Here is a 21267-nt window from a genome sequence, read left to right on the forward strand (position 1 = left end):
CGATTGACGGTAACTTCATTTGAGTGTGTTTGTTAAAGTGCGGTGCAAACAGTGTCAACAGTGCCGTTTGTTCAGCTGGCGTGTCTTTCAGACGTGCGGGAACAGCAGCTGCCTAGTGTGGTTTGTTTGTGTACAAACACACCCAAGAATTATTTCGATATCTAATTCATCAATTAATATTTTCGGGATTAGTCCACTAAATAAATGATATACTACATATTAGTCATGTTATTTTCTGTTTTCTTCTGAGGACAATATTTTAGCCCTAAATGTGCTGTCAACCCAAAACAATTTAGTGAGAAAAGTTGGATTAGGATTCATTAGTAACTTTTTCTGTTTTTTCTTCTATTGTCAAAAGAAAAAGCATATATTGCATAAGTCCAATATATTAGACGTTTTTTTCCCATGTAATCAAAAGAGCTGGCCACCGATTCCGGGTGTTCCCTGTCTCTTGTCCGAAGTCAGTTGGGATAAGCCCCAGCACCCCACGCTACCCTTTTGAGGATAAAGCGTTTCAGAAAATGAATGAATGAACAAATGAACGAATGAACAAATGAACGATTGAATGAATGACCAAATGAACAAATGAATGATTGAATGAATGACCAAATGAACAAGGGAACAAATGAATGAGTGAGCGAGTGAACGAGTGAACTAGTGAGTGAGTGAACGAGTGAACTAGTGAGCGAGTGAACGAGTGAACTAGTGAGCGAGTGAACAAGTGGGCGAGTCAGCAAGTGAGGAATGGATGGGTGGAGCGATGGATGAATAAATGAATGAACGAATGAATGGATGAACGAATGAACGAATGAACGAATGAACGAATGAACGAAGGAACGAAGGAACGGGTGAGCGGGTGAGCGGGTGAGCGGGTGAGCGAGTGAGGGATGGATGGATGGATGGATGGAGTGAGGCAAGGAGAGAGGGATGGAGGGAGGAAGGAAGGATGGAATGAATGAACGATTGAATGAATGAATATTTAATACAAGAATGATTTGGTGCATTTTGTGGAAGATTTAAACGTTTTAGTCTTGTGAGAAGGGCATTTTCCAGTGGATGTGCACACACACACACATACACGTGCACGCGCACACACGCACGCATGCACACACACACACACACACACACGTGCACGCACACTCACGCCCACACGCACACAGGAAGAGTGAGTGAGCGAGTGGGTCCATATGCCGCTGCTTCTGTGAAGTAATGAAGGTCCGGAGGGGGCGGGTTGAGAGACAAAAGGCGTGTCGCTGGATGTGGGCGAGGGTCTATAGGAGGGTTGGGGGCTCGCCTGAACATCGGACACATCCATCCTTCTGCAGCAGCCGCGGCAGGTTAGTAGAAACGCACGCGCGTTTGCCTTTCTCCATTGCGGCTCTTTTTCCCCCCTAGAAAAAAAGAAACAATTGAACATTTGAGGGGTGGGTGGGGCTTTAGAAGGCTCGGGCGTCTTCTTCATCATCGTTATCCTCCGATGCTTGCAAGTGCCTGTAAGAAGAGGATTTGCGGGGTTGATGAAGATTGCAGCTTTGATTAGGCGTGTGTGGGTTTGAGGATTGTCTTTGCATGCATGTGGGGGGCTTTCAACAGATTTGCATCCATATTGTCTGGGATTTACTTGGGGGCATGTGCATGCTGGCGTTTTTATTTTATTTATTTATTTTTTGCCTTGCCAAATACCCATTTTCAGGAAGTCCAAGTCTCAGATTTTTTTGAGGCGGGAGGGGGGGATCAGCCCCTCAAGCTCGTTTGAAAGTCTCTTGAATTTAGAGGCACAGCCAATCAGATATTTTGTCTGGGTCGGTTATGGATTTGTTTTTTTAAAAGCGGGTTTGACTTGGGAGCAATGTTCCCTCTAATTTTTCGTTGGTCTGAGCAGAAAGTCAACCTCCCTGAGCGCACTGAGTACCAGTGTGAGCGACATCATCGGTACTCGGATGATTCGCCTAAAGACGTTTCGCCGACGGACGTTTGACAGACGGGCAGGTCGCCGAATGGACGTTCCGCCGAACGTTCATTCGGCCGAACGGAGGTTTCGCCGAAACGGGATTCGCGCGCTCGCCCCGCCCCCGGATCGTGTGTGTACAAGTTTTTCAACCTCGGCCCGCGGGCCATATACGGCCCGTTAGGATTTTTAATCCGGCCCGCCGCCGGTGTTGTCCAAATTATAGTAAAAATCAATGTTAGTCTACCATCAATGGCAGCCCGGGAATAAACACTCTTGGGCGGGCAGATGTAGCAGAACCGAGCCGTAAAATGACAGCAATCGGGTCAAATCCATCCTAAAACAGCATTTAATGATTAAATACAAATACTGGAGCTCTTTGGACATTAGAACCGAGCCCAGGGAAGTGAATTCCTCGGTAAAATGTCGCGATGATGTCGCGATGGAGGCAAAAAAATGTCCATATACGTCCATTCGCCAAACGGCTTAAAATGCTCTCAAATTCGGTCAAATCCAGCTGAAAACAGCGTTTAATGATTAAATACAAATACTAGTATTTGTATTTAATCATTAAACGCTGTTTGAACGAACGTTCATTCGGAGACCTGTCCGTCTGTCAAACGTCCGTCGGCAAAACGTCTTTAGGCGAATCATCCGGTCACGACATCATCATTGCTCGCTATGGGCACACCAGTATCACACCTGCCACAAGCAGGTGCATGTCAATGTTCCCTCGAATTTTTCATGTAAAACATGCTGTAAAACACGAAAAACATAAGTGGACAGAGCTACTGCCACTGGCTGCTGCTTAAACGGCGCCATCATGAAGAAAGGGGTAAAAAAAAAAAAAAAAAAAAAAAAAAAAAAAAAAAAAAAAAAAAAAAAAAAAAAAAAAAAAAAAAAAAAAAAATCAGTTTTTTTTTTTTTTTACTGCGCGCCATAGGATTGCTGCTGCGCAGAGGAGACGAGAGTAGTGCGCAATTGCGCACGCGCGCAGCTTAGAGGGAACAGTGCTTGGGAGCATGGAATTTGATAGATGTGTCTGTCATGAAGAAACCCCCCAAAAAGTCTGTTGCTCTCATGCTGGAAATCAGATATTTTGGTTTGGGTCATTTATGGATTTTTTTTTTATTTTTATTCATCCCCTGAAATTAATTTGATTTAGCATACAGGCGTCAAAGTGGCACGGTGCGGGCCAGATCCGGCCCGTGAAAGTAAATCATGTGCGCCGACTTCATTGTTTTTTGATGAAATTCAAATGAAGATTAGACAATATTTTTAATTTCCCTTTAAATAAGGAAAGACAACATTTTTTAGGGTGAAAACTTTAATATCTAGATTTTTTCCCTTGATTTTAGTCCAAAAAAAATCTAAATGATTTTTAGATCTTTCATTCATTCATTCATCTTCCATACTGCCCATCCCTGAAAGGGTTGCTGGGGTTGCTGGAGCCTAACCCAGCTGTCTTTGGGCAAAAGGCAGTCTATACCCTAGACTGGTCGCCAGTCAGTCATAGTGCACACAGAGAGACAAACGACCATGCGCTCACCCAATCATACCGCTGCCCACGGGAATTGAGCCTGGGCCTGCCTGCACCGAAATCAGGCGAGTGAACCCCTACACCACGGGGCTGCTGACTTTTAGATTTTTAAACTAAATTAATTGTTCATTCAGACGGCCCCGCCCGGTGACGCAAGTGGTTAGCGCGTTGGCCTCACAGCTCTGGCGTCCTGGGTTCAAATCCAGGTCATGTCCATCTGTGTGAAGTTTGCATGTTCTGCCCAGGCCTGCGTGGGTTTCCTCCGGGTACTCCGGTTTCCTCCCACATTTCAAAAACATGCATGGTAGGCTGATTGGACACTCTAAATTGCCCCGAGGTATTGGATGTGAGCGTGCATGGTTGATAGATGTGTCTGTCTCCTTGTGCCCTGCGATCGGGTGGCTACCACCTCTGACTCGGAGATAGCTGAGATTGGCTCCAGCACCCCCCGCCGCCCTATGAGGATAAAGCGGTGCAGAAAATGAGATGATTTGAGATGAGATTATTCATTCAATTTCAACAACCCTTGTCCTTGTCAGGGTTGCGGGGAGCTAGCGCCTATCCCAGCTGACTCCAGGCAAAGGTAGACTCCACCAGGGACTGGTCGCCAGTCACTCGTAGGAAACACATAGAGACAGAAAACCATTCACACTTACAATCACACTGCCTCTGAGTGAGAATCGGTTCTAAACTCCCGGCCCATAAGTCAGGCAAAAGAAGCACTGCACGATCGGGTGGCTAATCAATTAATCAATTAAACATAATATTTTGGGTGGCCCAGTGGCGCGAGTGGTTAGCGTGTCGGCCTCACAGCTCTAGGGTCCTGGGTTCCAAACCATGTCCATCTGTGTGGAGTTGCATGTTCTGCCCAGGCCTGCGTGGGTTTCCTCCGGTACTCCGGTTTCCTCCCACATTTCAAAAACATGCATGGTAGGCTGATTGGAGACTCTAAATAGCCCCTAGGTATGGGTGTGAGTGTGCATGGTTGTCCGTCTCCTTGTGCCCTGCGATTGGCTGGCCAATGATTCAGGGTGTCCCCCGCCTCTGGCCCCGAGTCAGCTGGGATAGACTCCAGCACCCCCCGTGGCCCTAATGAGGATAAAGCGGTTCAGAAAATGAGATGAGATGAAATGATTAAAAATACAACTGAATATTTGGTATTCAGAGTTCCAAAAAGAAGATATGGACAATTTCTAAAGTCTGTAATTAATCTGTCAACTATTTGAAAAGTTGCCAATTCATTAATCAATTAATTTTGGCATCTTCGTTGACAGACTGAATGGCCCGCAACAGAAAAAAAGAGATTGACACCCCTGACCTAAGGCACCTGGAATAACTCCATCTAGTGATTAAGATAAGAAGTGCAAAACAATGTTGGTCATACTCAAGTTTCTTGTACATTCAATGATACATTCATCATTTTCTGTGGGCCAATCCAAATGGTGGCATTTAGCCCGTGGGCCGTAGTTTGAAGAGACCTGAATTATCGTCACTGCTTTAGAGTTGTTGTTGTCGTTTTCCTGCCGCCACACAAACACATGAAAAATTCACACGGTCATCTTTTATCGATGAGGCTCCAGTGGCAAGTAAGTGAGTTTGCATGTGCAGTGGTGGTCTGGACAAATAATTCATCTAAGATTCATTTTGGCGCGGCGATTAAAAGCTGATTTGATTGAGCTGGAGTTACTTGTAGAGAAAATGCATTTTCCCTGTCAAAAACATCACTGTTCTTCAAAGTCCATTGGATTAGCCTTTAACAGCTTTTAGCGTAAACACGGCGGCGGCACCGCTCGGTTGCCACGGGAACGGCATCTGGCATCTGTTGCCGGGTATCAAAGTTCGCCTCGACGGAAAATGACCACTTCCAATGTGTGAGAACCATTTCCCCTCAGCCTTTTTTTTCCCTCGTGTTTTATTTCCTTCGAATTTCTACTACGAATACTTTTTTGTCCCCCTTTTTCCACTTGAGCATCCCTCGATCTTTATTTACATCCATTTCCAAACATGTAGAAGCCATTAGTTTCACTTTTCTTGAGAAATCAAAAGTGGCTGCTTGATAATGTCTTTCAAATAAATTCCAAAAATGTAGTATTTATAAAAAGGTGATTTTACAATCTTAGGGTGACTTGTGAAAACAAAACTAAACTATCTAAACCGATTTTCTGCCATTTACCAGGCTAGACGTTCATCCGTTTCGACTGAGAGGGGCATTTTTCTGTTATTACTCTCAATTAATCGTCCTTTTTTTAAATTTGATGTATATTTTAGCTCCATGAAAATCCCCTTCATCCTATATCATACTATTCATTTGATGAATCGCTCTTTTAATGTATTTTTCCATGAAGTAATTTTCATTCATTCATATTGAACCGCTTTATCCTCACAAGTGTCATGGTTCCCTTTAAGCTGTGCGCGTACGCAATTGCGCACTACTCTCGTCTTCTCTCCGCACAGCAAATCATATGGAGCGCACAAAATAAAATGCCAATATATATATTTTTTAGCTGTGAGGCCGACGCGCGAACCACTCATCCGCCGGGCCGCCCATTCATAGATATAAATCATTACATTTTATTATTACTAAATCATTTATGTGTAGTAGACATGCACCTGCTTATGGCAGGTGTGATACTGGTGTGTGCCCATAGCAAGCAATGATGATGTTGCTCACACCGGTACTCAGTGTGCTCAGGGAGGTTGTCTTTCTGCCCAGACAAACAAAAAATTAAAGGGAACATTGGTCGTGGGGGTGCTGGAGCATATCCCAGTTGACTTTCAGGCTCGAGGCGCGGGACACCATGAATCGCCGATCGCAGGGAATGAAGAGGCGGATAACCATTCACGCTCATTCATATCTAGGGGCAATTTTGAGTGTTCAATAAGCCTACAATGCATGTTTTTGGAATGTGGGAGGAAACCGGAGTACCCAGAGAAAACCCACGCAAGCCCAGGGACACAGGGGGACCGACCTGGGGTTGAACCCAGGATAAATGTGAGGCCGACACGCTAACAACTCATTCGCCGTGCCCCCTTAATTCTTTTTTAGCTAAAAAAATAGTCACACATAAAGCGCAAGTGCTTCTGGTTGGTAGACTGGGGTGGGACCAGAGGGTGTGTTCCGATTAGAGGGCCTGTTCCGATTAGCGGGCGATCAAACTCATCAGCCTCTTCGAGAACAGCTCTCGGGGCTCCGTGGGATTTCTCCTAACCAGTCCACATGTGTTTTGTGGAAAGCGTTTAACTCTGTCTGCTGGTGAAAAGCCCCCAAATTAAGAGGATATGACCCCAAATCAACAAGAAGTGACCTGTAAATGCTGTCAAATTAAGACGGAGTTACAGTCATACAAAATGTATATAGGTTGAAATTTTCAGGTTATGAAATGTTTATATGCAAATGAGTGACTCGAGATAGGAAAAAGATCCAATGCACATGTAAAAGTCTAATATGTAGTACTACAAAGTGCATGGCTTTCGGCCACGGTAGAACGGGCTCTTGCTACCAACTGGAGGACAAATTCGGGTATCACATCTCCCATTGTTATCATGTCTCCCATTATAACTGCAGCGGAGGGGACTATTTCAGCGGCATAGGGCGCATTTTCATATGCTTTATTAATTTTAAGACATTTTTAAATTATTTCCTTACAATTTTCTCATCTTTAAAATTGGGACATTTTGACCAATTTTAAAGGGTTTAGTTGGTAGTTGTGTGAGGACCGTGGAATGAATTTTAGAATTTGCATATAAAGTACACCTCTACTTACGAAATTTTCAAGTTAGGAAAAATGTTCTGGAATCAAGTAATTCCGTAAGTAGAGGTACGACTGTACTCATAAGTACCAAATGACAAAAAATGCAGGAAGTAACCAGGAATGTCTGAATTAAAAAAAACAAAAAAACAAAACCAACAGTGTGATCCGTACACGCCCCCAAATTAAGAAGTTATCCAAAATTATCAGGAAGTGACATAAAATGATGAAGAAATTACCAGGAATGCCTCAAAATCAACAGGAAGTGACATAAAATGATGAAGAAATTACCAGGAATGCCTCAAAATCAACAGGAAGTGACCAGTATTGCCTCAAAATCAACAAGTGCTCCAAAATAAACAGATAGTGACCTGAAAAAAGCCCCTAAATTGAGAGGAATTTACCCACAAACAGCAGAAAGTCACTCAAAATGAACAGGAAATGACTAGGAATGCTTCAAAATTAAGAGGAAGTTACCCACAGGAGTTCACAGACTAAAAGAACAAGCATTTTGCCCGTATTCTAGTACTTTGATCTAAAAGTTGTGTCCTTACAACAATAACAAGACCAGAAAAATGGGAAAATAAATGTAATGAATTGTTAAAAAAAAGATCAAGCAATTGCTGCCAGCACCCCAGGTTTAAATGGATTTCATGTCAATCAGTCGCACGCTAGTAATCTGACTCCTCCCCTCCAGCGCCTCCCTCCAATCATTGGTGAGCATTCGTCACGTGAATAAAACACAGAGTACATAATACATAAAATATATGATTTGGACCCCATGCCTTGAGCAACTCATCAATAATTCATCTGCAACTGGTTTTCTTTTTGAATTATGAATCCAATGTTGGCTGGGTGGCGTTTCCATAGCGACCTTATTGTCTTTTTCCAAAACTTTACTCTTTCACTGCCATTTTGGAAGATAGATTTCCAAATGAGTGTCTCCTATGAATTGATTGAATGAATGTTCCACTTCAAACGGATTGGACGTCTAATATAAGGAAGACTATATTGATGGGCTGTCATTCCTGTCCCGCTAATCTGTCTCTGTCCACTTGCTCACCCACCGCACAGTATTGATTTTTCATTTGTGTCCATCTGAGGTTGCTCCGGGACAGTAGATGTGTGGCTTTTGAAAGGAAAAAAAATCAGCAGAATTGAAGGAAAGACCAAAGGAACACAAGCAGAAAAGGGGATAAGAGTGGATAGTGTGAAGAAAGAAACAGGGAAAAAGTGCCTTTTACAATGTTATTATTACCTTTTTCTTTCATAAACAACAAATACAAACAAAAGCCAGGCCAATGAGTAAAAACACACAACAAATTTGAATAAACCCGCAATTTTATTATTAAAAAGAAATGTAATATTGTCCAATTATATATATATATATATATATATATATATATATATATATATATATATATATATATATATATATATATATATATATATATATATATATATATATACCAGGGGCGGTCCGTGACTTTTCTAGTGACACCTTCACCTATGTCTGAATCAATCCAACCCTCAAAAACTATTTTATGGCTATAAAACCTTTATTGCAACTACAGCTCTGATACATAAAAAACATCAATAATAACCTCATACAATTGAAATATTATTAAGGAATATAGCCATATTTTACTCACCAAAAATCCTTTTTAACTACACAATATCCATCCTCCTTTCTTTCCTCCTTCTTTTCTATCGCCATCGAAGCTAATGCTGAAAGTCGAGCCTATCTTGTCGTATTTCTGGCAAACGTTTTTATTCAATTTAGTGCTGAAAATGTTCGTTCCCGGTTGTGACAGGTTTGCTTGCCTTGGAGTTGTCCGACCTTTCTTAATGATGTCCAGCTTTTTTTTCTTGAAAAGTCCGTCTTGAAAATGGCTTTGACAGTAAATCTGCAAACAAATCCATTTCTTCTCCTTCAGCCATTGCAGGTTGACAAAACCGCTATTAAATCAACACAACAATATATTTGCTTGTGCAGCTCGCTACAGATACAGCTTGCTAGCTCTGGATAGTCCACTCTATGACTAGCCAATCATATTTGGTGAAAGCGATGACGTATCCCTACGCCTGCGAGAAGGCAATGACGTATCCCTACGCCTGCGACAAGGCATTGTGGTGTTGCCAACTCGAAATCTGATTGGTTAAAGCAACAGTCTTATTGACGCTTGTTTAATGCAGCAGAGCCTGCAGAACTGATTGTGAAGGCCTTGCCTTGAGGCAGATTTCTGACCGTGGCAACAAATAATGGCTGAAATGTGATTGGTTAAATGCTTCAATATGAAAACACACATCTGGAAGCAGTGCAACGAGGGGGAAAAGCAATGAAAGGAAGCTAACAGACAATTTGGAATTATTTAAGTATTGATGGACAAAATATAATTAACATCAGTCTGTGATTCAGATATTTCTTAGGCCAGCAGAGAAGGCCTTGAAGGCCCTGACGGCACACCACTGATATATATGTTGGCATCACACCTCTGGTGTCCTGGGTTCAAATCCAGGTTGGTCCACCTGTGTGGAGTTTGCATGTTCTCTTGCGTGGGTTTTCTCTGGGTACTCCGTTTTCCTCCCACTCAAAATTTTCCCTGGGTATGAGTGTGAGAGTGAACGGTTGTCCATCTCCTCGTGCCCTGCGATTGGCTGGCCACCAATTCAGGGTCGTGCCCATTGTTGGCTGGTGTGGGGCACATGCCGCGACCCCAGTGAAGCCGTACGGAAAATGAATGAATACCCATTTTTAGTGCATTCATTTGACTTTTTTGGCATGTATATTGAGCCCCGTGAGACCCTAATAACGCCACATAGGGACTTTATAATGCGTCACGTAGGGGAGTGACGGCGAATCAGCCAAACGAGTTAAATATTTCTTTGCAGGCGACATAACCATAACTACAATGCAGACTGTGAGGAATATTAATTTTATACCCATGTCCTAAGAGGTTATCAAATGAAAGTTTCCACTGCATCATGCTTAAGTGAGCTGCTATACTCTATGAAATGGAAAGGACAAAAGGCCATGCGAGAAGAAAGAAAAGAAAAGGAAGGAAGAATACTGCGGAAGAATTGAGTTGCTACGAGAGCCTGATGAGATTATTCCGCGTCACCGAGCTTCCGGCCTTCGGGATGATCAAATTAAAACGAGAAACAGAAGAAAGTGGGAGGAGGAGAAGAGGGGGCGAGATGAAGGCGTTGAAGGCCTGGCCGCTTCAGCGTTTACCTGTGCGTTCAAAATTTCACATTTGCATAGATGGGCCATTCATAACCAAATAAAGATCAATCTATGTTTTACTGTGATTTGAAAATGTGATTTTTTTCTTCTTTGCAGGGTCATCCGGAGAAAAGCAAATCCTCGATAGAAGGCTATATGCCACTTGGTGTTTTGCATATCAGAAGAAATAAATTGAACAAATCCCCAAATCCGAGATGGACTTTGTGATGAAACAAGCTTTGGGTGGTGAGTACAGCAATCCCTCGAATATCGCGGCTTCACTACATTGCCTTTTTTTTCTGGGGGACAATTTTTTTGTTAATTACATTTTTTTTGTACGTTCATAAAAATGTAAATTCTACACTGAAATTTGGAAGCGGAAGCCACTCCCCTGTCCTCCGCTTGCTAATAGAACTCAGCACTGAAGTAAAATATATATATATATTTTTTTAAAGTTCATAAAAATGTGAAAATCCACGCTGAAACTCGCAAGCGGAAGCCACTCCCCTGTCCTCCGCTTGCTACTATGACACAGCACTGAAGTAAAAAAATACTTATATACGTATTTTTTTTATAAAAGGGGTGACCCTATTTCACGGTTTTTCGTTTATTGCGGCCATCTCTGGTCTACATTAATCGTGATAATCAAGGGATTACTGTAAAGATGTGCCATGTTAGCTTAGCATGCTGTAACCACTATCTTCCTATTTCCTGTTCGTGTCAATCAACTACTGCTGTTGATATGACGTTTTAGTTACTACATCGTCATATCAACAGCAGGGTCTCTCTTTCTCTCTTTCTCTCTCTCTCTCTCTCTCTCTCTCTCTCTCTCTCTCTCTCTCTCTCTCTCCCCCTCTCTCCCGCTCTCTCCCTCTCTCTCTCTCAATCAAATCAATCAAAAGCCTTTATTGTCATCATACACAGCTGCGTATAACGAAATTGATGGTGCTACTCCCCAAAGTGCCTTTTTCCCAGTAAAAACATAAATAAGTAATTTAAAAAGTCACGTCCGAGCAAGGTAATTCTAAAATATTGCACAATCTAAGATATTGCATTGTTATTGCACACCCCAAAGTTATTGCACAGAAGGGATTGTGTGTCGTGTTAATGCAAGTTCAGAGCCCTGATGGCTGTGGGGAAAAAACATCCCTAGGTCTATTTGTTCGTGTTTTGTGAGACCTGTAGCGTCTGGCAGAGGGCAGCAGCTGGAACAGATAGTGACCAGAGTGGTATGGGTCCCTAACAATGTTCCCACTGCTGAGGTAGCGAGGGCTGGCAATGTCAATCAGTGAGGGAAGAGAGCAGCCGATGATCTTCTGGGCAGTGTTGATCACTCTCTGCATGGCCTTTTTGTCTGCTGCCATGCTTCCAGCGTACCACACTGTAATGCAGTATGACAGGATGCTCTCCACAGTTGCTCTATAGAAGGTTACCAGAAGCTTAGTGTCCAAGTTGTTCCTCCTGAGTACCCTCCGTAAATGGAGTCGTTTCTGGGCCTTCTTCACCACTGCCGTGGTGTTGGTAGACCAGGAGAGCTTGTCCGTGATGTGGACCCACACAAATTTGAAGGACTGGACCCTGTCTACGCATGGGGAGTGGGGCCAGATCTGTGTTGCGTTTGCAAAAGTCCATTATTTCTTGAGTTTTCGTGGTGTTTAGTGTGAGATTGTTCACCAAACACCATGAAGACAGTTTGTTGACCTCATCTCTGCAGGCAAACTCATCTCCCCCTGAGATGAGTCCGACCACAGTGGTGTCATCGGCAAATTTGATGATGGAGTTAGAGTGGTGGGTGCAGTCGTATGTGTACAGGGAGTACCTCCCGCACTCCGCATTGTACTGAATAATGTCTCTTTTTAGTATTCAACATCATAACCACTAGATAGTTCTTAGTTACTCTGTTAGTAGATGGCAAATTAGAACAAATAAAACGTGTTTTTCCATTCCAAAATCCTGTTTTTTGGTGTTTTTTTTCAGAAGGTGGGAACGAATTAATTTATATTTACTAGTTAATTTCTATGGGAAAAGTTGATTTGAGATACAAATAAATTGACATACAAGCTTGGTCCCGGAACACATTTAGCCCGTATCAGCTGTCAGGCTCTTTAACAAAACAAATAGGTGAGTGTTAAGACCTACCGTATGCATGCATGTACATCTATGTGTATGTATATATGTGCTTATATATGTATGTGTATATATATATATATATATATATATATATATATATATATATATATATATATATATATATATATATATACATATTCCAGCAACACGCTTATTTATTTATATATTTATTCATTTATTTATTAACTTACTTATTACCTATCTATTTATGTCTAAAATGCCTTTCCTATTTCTGCATCCACACCCTCTTGCTACTGTGACAACGAAATTTCCCGAATACGGGATGAATAAAGTTATCCAATCCAATCCAAAGGTATTACTGTATTGAAAATGGGATCGTGTATTTTTGGAGCATCAACATCGAGTTGAACATTTTAGTATTGAAACGGTGTTTTCAGGGGCCACTAAAGACATGGGCAAGATGCTGGGTGGCGAGGAGGAGAAGGACCCCGACGCGGCCAAGAAGGAGGAGGAGCATCAGGAGGCACTGAAACAGCAGGAGGAGGAACGGAAGGCCAAACACGCTCGCATGGAAGCCGAAAGGGAGAAGGTCCGGCAAGGCATCCGGGACAAGGTACGTCGCCCTCCCTCACCTGCACGCCTTGTCGATAACTTCCTTAGTGTGCGATATGGCAAAAAGTCCTCTTATTCGTTGATTTGAAATAATTACAATTTACGATAACAGTTCCCTGCACCTTTTTATTTTTATATGCCAAGAAACAGAATAGTTGTGCTGAAAAATCTCAAATAAAGGCCGACTGGCATATATATACTTTGCAAAAATGTAAAGATATCCGTTTCTATAAGAGGCATTACAAAATAAAAATTCAGACACCCTTGGATTAAGGGGTAGTCTTAAAGATGGTAGAACAAATTATGCTAATTCAATGTAAAAAAATCGGAACTACGAGAAAACGTTTTATAAAAAAATGTTCGAGGTACCACCTATATTAACATCATAAAGTGGTTCTATTAACAGGAATTAAATAATCCCCACCAAATTAGTCCAAAATCTATTTTTTTCACACTGATCTCACGTCATCAAAGTTGATGTCCGCAACCCCAAACAGCTTTCAGTTCGACTGATGCTAAAATAATTAATGCAATGTTTTTTTTACCTTATTTTAATTTTCTTTTTCTCCCAATATTACGCAAAAAGTAATGTGCTCACAAAGACTTTACGTTGGCAAAAGTTGATGCCGCTGAAGCCAAACAACTTCCGGTTCACGTACCGTAAAAACAGAAAAATGACTTATATCTCGTAATATTACGCATTTTTTCTTCCCAATATTACTTCAACCACCCAATATTACGAGAAAAGCCGTTTTGTGCTCACACAGAGTTAACGTCGACAAAAGTTAAAGCCCGGAAAAACAAAATGACTTTAATCTCATATTACGATTTGAATCTTGTAATAGTACAATCTATGAATTCATATTTCTATTTTAACCTCGTAATACTTCAATTTTAATCTCTTAATATTGAGATTTCTCTCTTGAAATACAGTGGTACCTTGAGATACGAGTTTAGTGCGTTCCAAGACTGAGCTCGTATGTTGATTTACTCGTACCTCAAATGAACATTTCCCATAGAAATGAACTAAAAACAAATTAATTCGTTCCAACCCTCTGAAAAAAACACCAACGCGCTCGTAACATGACAAACAAATTTAAATGAACTTGGATTACGATGCAGACACATTCAAAAATAAATTTAATCTAACCTTACCCCAAACTTAATTCTAATTTAGTTTTAACTTTTTATATCTTTCTTCTCCTGGGTTGGCTCTATTTACCCTGCCCCCACCCTCACTTTCAGATGCAACCTATAGACTGCTTTTGTCTTCCCTTCAAAATATTCCCAAAATGATGCACACAAATGTCCTCACAATCGGATAACGCACGACCACTTGCCAACTTGCCCGGGAAGTAGTACTCCCCTCGTATTAGCGAACAAGCTCCGCCATTTGCACTGACTAACGGTAAAAAAAACACTGAAAAAAATGCAACGCTCCGCCTAGTGCTCGTAGAGACATTGCACAAGGGAGTTGCGACCAGAAAGACAGTGCCCATGATGTTCTTATGAGCAACCTCTGGCGTATTCTTAGTATATCAAAATTTGTCTTGTATCTCAAGACAAATATTTGCTTGAAATTCACTCGAATCTCAAATTGCTCGTATGTCGGGGCACTCGTATGTCGAGGTATTATTGTATTACGATGTATGACTCCTTGTCATTTCCCCCGGCACACCTGAGCATCGCTCACGGCACATTGGTTGAGAAACACTGCGCTAACACACTGTTTTGACATTTCTCTTTTGGAACTGTTTTTGACGGCAGTACGGCTTGAAGAAGAAGGAAGAGAAGGAAGCTGAGGAGAAGGCGGCCATGGAGCAGGCGTGCGAGGGTTCTCTGACGCGCCCCAAGAAAGCCATCCCAAGGGGCTGTGGGGACGACGAGGATGAGGACGACGAGAGCATCCTGGACACCGTCCTCAAGTACCTGCCCGGGCCGCTGCAGGACATGTTCAAGAAGTAGACACACCACCAGGGGAAAACCGAAACCGAAAGAAAAGGGAGGGACGTTCTTGCCAAATTGGCGGCTCCACACTGCCTTTTCTACTTCAGTCCTTTTTTTTTCATTTCATTTAATCCGTCAATCGGTACGTCGCTAGGCAGACTTGTTTATCGGACACGTGCCTTCCGGGTGAAAACGGGAAACACGCGCCCATGTTTAGACTCGCCTTAAGGGCCGACCGACACACAGAAAGCGGTGACACTGCCACGGTTTTACAAGCCCAAAGACTTTTTACAAAGCGCAAACACTCCCAATTGACAATCAATACTAAGTTTTGACATTGGGAAAAATTAGCGAGGTGCCAGTGTAGGGGTCGAAGTTAAACTCGTCACAATTTGTCCAATTCATCACAACAGAGACCAAAGATTATGTTTACACACTCCGTCCAATACCCCCAGATTCAAGCTGTTATCAATTAATATTGTCAATTACTGTTGTCTGGGGGTCCTGGGTTCAAATCCAGGTCTCGTCCACCTGTGTGGAGTTTGCATTTTCTCCCCAGGCCTACGTGGGTTTCCTCCGGGTACTCTGGTTTCCTGTCACATTCCAAAAGCATGCATGGTAGGCTGATTGGACACTCTAAAATGCCTCTAGGTATAAGTGTGAGCGTCAATGGTTATTGGTCGCCTTGTGCCCTGCGATCAGCTGCCCACCGATTCAGGGTGTCCCTCGCCTTTGGCCCTGAAAATCAGATGGGATAGGCTCCAGCACCCTTCACGACCCTCAAAAAAGGAGATGAGATGAGAATTACTGTTGTACTGCCAATACAAATTTCTATAAAAGTTGAATTTGCGTGCTAAGAAACCTTTAAATCAGGGGTGTCAAACTCATTTTTGTCAGCTTGTAGTAAGGATTTTCTTCTAAATTAGGGGTGGCCAAACTACGGCCACTATAATTGTTTTACATGACTTTATTTTCTATGTCCTCCAAGGTTTCTCCGAATATCCTTATACTTTTATACAATTATATTTTGTTGCTTCTAGCCCTTAACTCATTCACTTCCATTGACAGTTATAGACATCAAATCCATTTCAACGTGGAAAGGTGGTCTTGAGTCATCATGTCTCACAGCGATCATTCAGTCACCGCCAGCCCCCCTGCAGTCATATTGAATTGGACGTTAATCAACGTCATTGGCAGCCAATGAAATAATACTTAAAATTCATTTTAAAAGCCAATCTTTTAACTTTAGTGCTTCTTTTGATTTTTCTGAAAGCGGCCCTCGGAGAGAAAAGTTTGCACACCCCTGCTATTATGTTGGACAACCCATATAAATATTTCCCTTGTTTGAGTGCCATTGATTGATGGCATTGGATGACCAATCCATTTTGACTGAGAGGGTGTGAATGAACAAATGTTCAAAATGGATTGGACATGTAACGCTGTTATTGGCAACTATCCCGTTTAATTGATGTATAGATTAGCAAATCAATCGTTATCTATTTTGATTTATATTCTGTTGAGAGGGTGGCCCGGTGGAGCGAGTGGTTAGTGAGTCGGCCTCACAGCTCTGGGGTCCTGGGTTCAAATCCAGGTCATGTGGAGTTTGCATGTTCTCCCCGGGCCTGCGTGGGTTTCCTGCGGGTACTCCGGGGTTTCCTCCCACATTCCAAAAACAAGCATGGTAGGCTGATTGGACACTCTAAATTGCCCGTAGGTATGGGTGTGAGGGTGCGTGGTTGTCCATCTCCTTGTGGCCTGCGATTGGCTGGCCACCGATTCAGGGTGTTCCCCGCCACTGGCCTGGAGATAGCTGGGATTGGTTCCAGCACCCCCCACGACCCTAATGAGGATAAAGCAGTTCATAAAATAAAATGTGATGAGATGAGAGGAGACTCTGTTGAGAGACAAAGTTGACCTCCAATTTTTTCAAACCCTTCCGAAGCCTCTTAACATTTTTTCTCCTGTTCTCATGTTTATTTGTGGAAAACAATATTATTTTTTCAAAATTCATACAAGCAAAAAAATTGGTCAAAATGAAGAATTTCATTTTTAACAGTTAATAGGAATTCGCGGCCCGGTGGTCCAGTGTATGCATGAATGGTCAGCGTCCTCACTGTGTGGAGTTTGCATGTTCTCTCCGGGCTTGTGTGGGTTTTCTCCAGGTACTCCGGTTACCTCCCACATCCCAAAAACCTGAATCAGTGGCCAGCCAATCGCAGGGCACAAGGAGACAAACAACCATTCACACTCACACCCATACCTAGGGGCAATTTAGAGTGTCCAATCAGCCGACCATGCATGTCTTTGGAATGTGGGAGGAAACCGGAGTACCTGGAGAAAACCCACGCAGGCCCAGGCAGAACATGCAAACTCCACACAGGTGAACCGACCTTGATTTGAACCCAGGTCCTCGATTGTAAGACCGACGGACTAACCACTCAGCCGCCGGGCCGCCTGAATTAATAATAGACATTTATTATGATAAATTATTCTTTCTTTCATTCAATTATAAATTAAAAATTAAAAAAAAACAAAATCATTGGAAGAATGGTTAACATTCTCGGATATTAAACATCAATTTTGTTTTAGTAAAAATCATAAAATTGATTAATATGGCTTACTTTTGCGGGACACACAAAATAACATGAGGGTCCAGATGTGGCCCTCGGGACGCAAGGTTGACACCCCTGCATTAAACAGCACTCAATAATGTGTCCTTAATTTTGTCTTCTAGTGGTGCTTACTTAGTTTGGGATTAGCATAACCGCTATTGTGTGCACGTTAGCGACTAGCATTATCGCCGAATCTTTGCTCTGACTGCCTCTTTTAAAATCTAATTTTTTACTTGACTAAATGATCATTTATCCCAGCTTTTATTGTTTGTCGGGGAGCTACGATTGGTTAAATTCCATTTCAAATTATAGTTCCTTATGCTGCGTTACGAGCGGCCGCGTTTTGTCGTGCGACGGCGCTGTCGTTTGGCCGAGCTAATAGCGTTAGCAAGAAAGCGTGTGTTTTGAACATGGCCGAACCAGAACATAGTTGTTGACTTAAACAGAAGATGAAAACAATTCTGGACTAGACCACAAAGCCATAGACTTTTACATTTTTGCAATAATTTCTTGAATGTTTTGGTTTGGTGTGTTTTGCGTGTCTATAGGAGGAGGAAAAAAAGTTTGTGTGTTGTTGTCTATGTGTCTTAAAACTTTACACATTCCTCCAATTGACGCATGCCGAATCAAGACCAAATTATTTGTTTAGAGTGATTTTGACAACAATTTCCGTTTTTCATTTACTGTCATGGTGCAGCTAGGAATACGTTGCCTAGCTCGTAGTGACCATAAATGTTTGCCAATGTATTCAAGTCATTAAAACATTAATTCACGGGTGTTAATGCTACAAGCTAACTTGTAGCTTATTTCACTCCATCTTTTAGCTCAAGGCGTCAACACGTTTTTTAAATTAATACATCTGTTAGTTGAGATTTACCGTATTTATTCACATATGAAGCGCCCCGCGCATAAGCCGCACCCTTAAAATTGCCTTAAAATTGTTGAATTTCGCAATTTCTCGCGTATAAGCCGCCCCTTTATTCACAATTTTCACCTCCATATTCATGGTTTTAATAGTTTTTTAATAGTTTTAATATTTACCTAGATCTACAATGTCTTGTGTGTCTTGTCTGTCTTGCTACTGCAACCAAGGAAATTTCCGGAATACGGGATGAAATAAAGTTATAATCTAAATCTAAAAATCTCATCTAAATGTGTTACTTTGAAGGAAAAATGTTAAGAAAATATCACACGTGATATTTCTGAGCTACTGTATGAATCAAAAGCACATTATTAGGGTCAATATCATAATGAATTAATTCATCCAGTCATGGTTGTTTTCTTACTGCAAAACAGAAAATAACCAACAAATAATAATTGTTAATTTGCCGAGATCTACTGGTGAAAAGTTTCGTGCGCATATAAGCCGTACGCCTTGATTCAGTCATCTTTTTTTGTTTTTTAGTTACAAATACGGCTTATATGTGAGAGAATATGGTACTTCATGATTATTTCACATTAAACGTCCTGTGTGAGCGTGAAAAAAATTCATTTGAAGGCTCAAGCGACACTTTTATTACTCTTGCAGTTTTTGCTTTTCTGTCTAAAGGGCTACTCGGGTAATAGGGTACACGGTCGATTGGTCGCCGGTCTTTTGGTCGCCGATCTTTTGGTCGCCGGTCTTTTCGTCGCCGGTCTTTTCGTCGCCGGTCTTTTGGTTGCCCAGAAGGTAAGTGATAATTACCATTTAAATCGTTGCTCAAATTCCCTAAATACAAACTGTGAATTACTATTTAGTCATACTTAATGCCCTAGTAATTATTAGGCTAAAGAAAAGCTCCAAATTTCATGGACTTTTATTGTTTTTTGTCGGAGAACTTGTTAAGACCCTGCCTGACTGACGTAGCTTCTTAAAGGGACAACGCATGTACATACAAACTCTTATACACTCACACGTGGGCTCAGTGAAACTGCTCATGGCCATTGTTGGCTTTTATTGATGCGTAGACCGTGTTGTTTTACCTTGTTTTGTCGCCGGTCTTTTGGTCGTCGGTCTTTTGGTCGCCGGTCTTTTGGTCGTCGGTCTTTTGGTCGCTGGGCTTTTGGTCGTCGGTCTTTTGGTCGCGGGTCTTTTGGTCGTCGGTCTTTTGGTCATCGGTCTTTTGGTCGTCGGTCTTTTGGTCGCCCGTTGTCGCGGTCGGGGCAACCAAAAGACCGGCGACCAAAAGACGGCGACCAAAAGACGGCGACCAAAAGACCGGCGAACAATCGACCGCACATGTCGGGTGTTCTACACCGAGTCGACAGCCCGAGCTCGTGTTTATTGTCATGTGATGTTTCGATACACGTCACGCATTATCTGTCGTCAGGACATGAAAACAACATTCCAGCTAATTTAACCTACGAGAGCCCCAACTTGAGTGATTTTCCAGTCAAGAGTCGTTGTTGGGTTTGTCATTTTGTTTTGTGTTGAGTCAAGATTTAAGATACGAGCAAGTTCCGATCGGAATCGGAATGAGCTTGCTAACTTAACTTAATAATAATAATAATAATAATAATAATAATAATAATAATCGGACATAGGCCCTGTCGTCATTATCACAACACAAAAGCCTACTTGTCATCACACGCAGAAACTGCGTGTGACGAAATTGATGGTGCTTCTCCATAAACTACGTTTAATCGGCAAAAGACCTAATAAGTGTAAGTTACGGACTTGTAATTTGTCATTCCGCTGTTGAGGATACAGGTCGCTTACCTCTCGCTTACCTCTCACTGTCTTCCACTTACCTTTCCTCAGTCAGCTAGTAGGAGGCAGATCACCAACCAAACATCTGTTCATATACCGCAGAGGGGAATGTGTGTTATGTTAGCGCGAGTTTAGATTTCTGATGGATGTGGGGAAAAAACTGTCCTTAAGCCTATTTGTCCGTGCTTTGTGGGACCTATAGCGTCTGCCAGAGGGCAGCAGCTGGAACAGATTGTGACCAGGGTGGTAAGGGTCCCCTATGATGTTCTTGGCTCTGCTGAGGTAACGAGGGCTGGCAATGTCTTCAAGTGAGGGCAGAGAGCAGCCGACAATCCTCTGGGCAGTGTTAATCACTTTCTGCATGGCCTTTTTGTCTGCCGCCGTGCTTCCAGCGTACCAGCGTTTAACTTCATGTCAGACATTTAAAATCAAATGAATAAAACACGTTCAATTCAATTAAATTCAATTTATTTGGCAAGAAAAAGCACCAGGCTAAGGGCCATGTAACAAGATACAAAAAATGTGCACAAAATGCGGTGTAGTCACTGGTTCACGGCCAAAAAGTCATCCAGAGCCCGCTTGAACTGGGCGACCGTCGGCTTCTCGACCACACCCTGCGGAAGCCGGTTCCAAGGACCGGCGATGCGCACTGAAAAATAAGGTTCAAAATAAGGTTGCTTTTTTTTCTTTAAAGTGGCATATTCTTTGGACTATAAGGAGCACCAGCCCAAATGTGTACAATAAGGAAGAAAAACAGATAATTCAATCTGAAGAAAACGTTACAGAATAACATTGTACATTAGAGCACAGATGTCAAAGTGGCAGCCCGTGGGCCAAATCTGACCCGCCACCT

At 42.2% G+C, this 21267-nt stretch overlaps 1 protein-coding gene across 2 annotated transcripts; it reads left to right on the forward strand.

The window, feature by feature from the left end:
• Nucleotides 1–1188: 1188 nt before the first annotated feature.
• cplx2b (complexin 2b) lies at nucleotides 1189–17405 on the forward strand. Of its 2 annotated transcripts, XM_077610413.1 has the most exons (4): nucleotides 1189–1337; nucleotides 10581–10709; nucleotides 12992–13167; nucleotides 14934–17405. In XM_077610413.1, the coding sequence occupies exons 2-4, from the start codon at nucleotides 10679–10681 to the stop codon at nucleotides 15129–15131; spliced, it is 405 nt and encodes a 134-aa protein (XP_077466539.1). In that variant the 5' UTR covers nucleotides 1189–1337; nucleotides 10581–10678; the 3' UTR covers nucleotides 15132–17405. The 2 variants fall into 2 exon arrangements, with proteins under 2 accessions (XP_077466539.1, XP_077466540.1); XM_077610414.1 differs by lacking the exons at nucleotides 1189–1337; nucleotides 10581–10709 and adding an exon at nucleotides 12775–12906.
• Nucleotides 17406–21267: the final 3862 nt, after the last annotated feature.

This window comes from Stigmatopora argus, chromosome 9 (assembly GCF_051989625.1).
Source record: "Stigmatopora argus isolate UIUO_Sarg chromosome 9, RoL_Sarg_1.0, whole genome shotgun sequence".
In the NCBI taxonomy this organism is placed as follows: domain Eukaryota; kingdom Metazoa; phylum Chordata; class Actinopteri; order Syngnathiformes; family Syngnathidae; genus Stigmatopora; species Stigmatopora argus.

Bases quoted from the DNA above. Each gene is read 5' to 3' on its own strand.
- cplx2b (XM_077610413.1), top strand. From the start codon at position 10,679: ATGGACTTTGTGATGAAACAAGCTTTGGGTG. The intron at 10,710-12,991 runs GTGAGTACAGCA...CGGTGTTTTCAG, and splicing joins GATGAAACAAGCTTTGGGTG to GGGCCACTAAAGACATGGGC. The intron at 13,168-14,933 runs GTACGTCGCCCT...TTTTGACGGCAG, and splicing joins GGCAAGGCATCCGGGACAAG to TACGGCTTGAAGAAGAAGGA.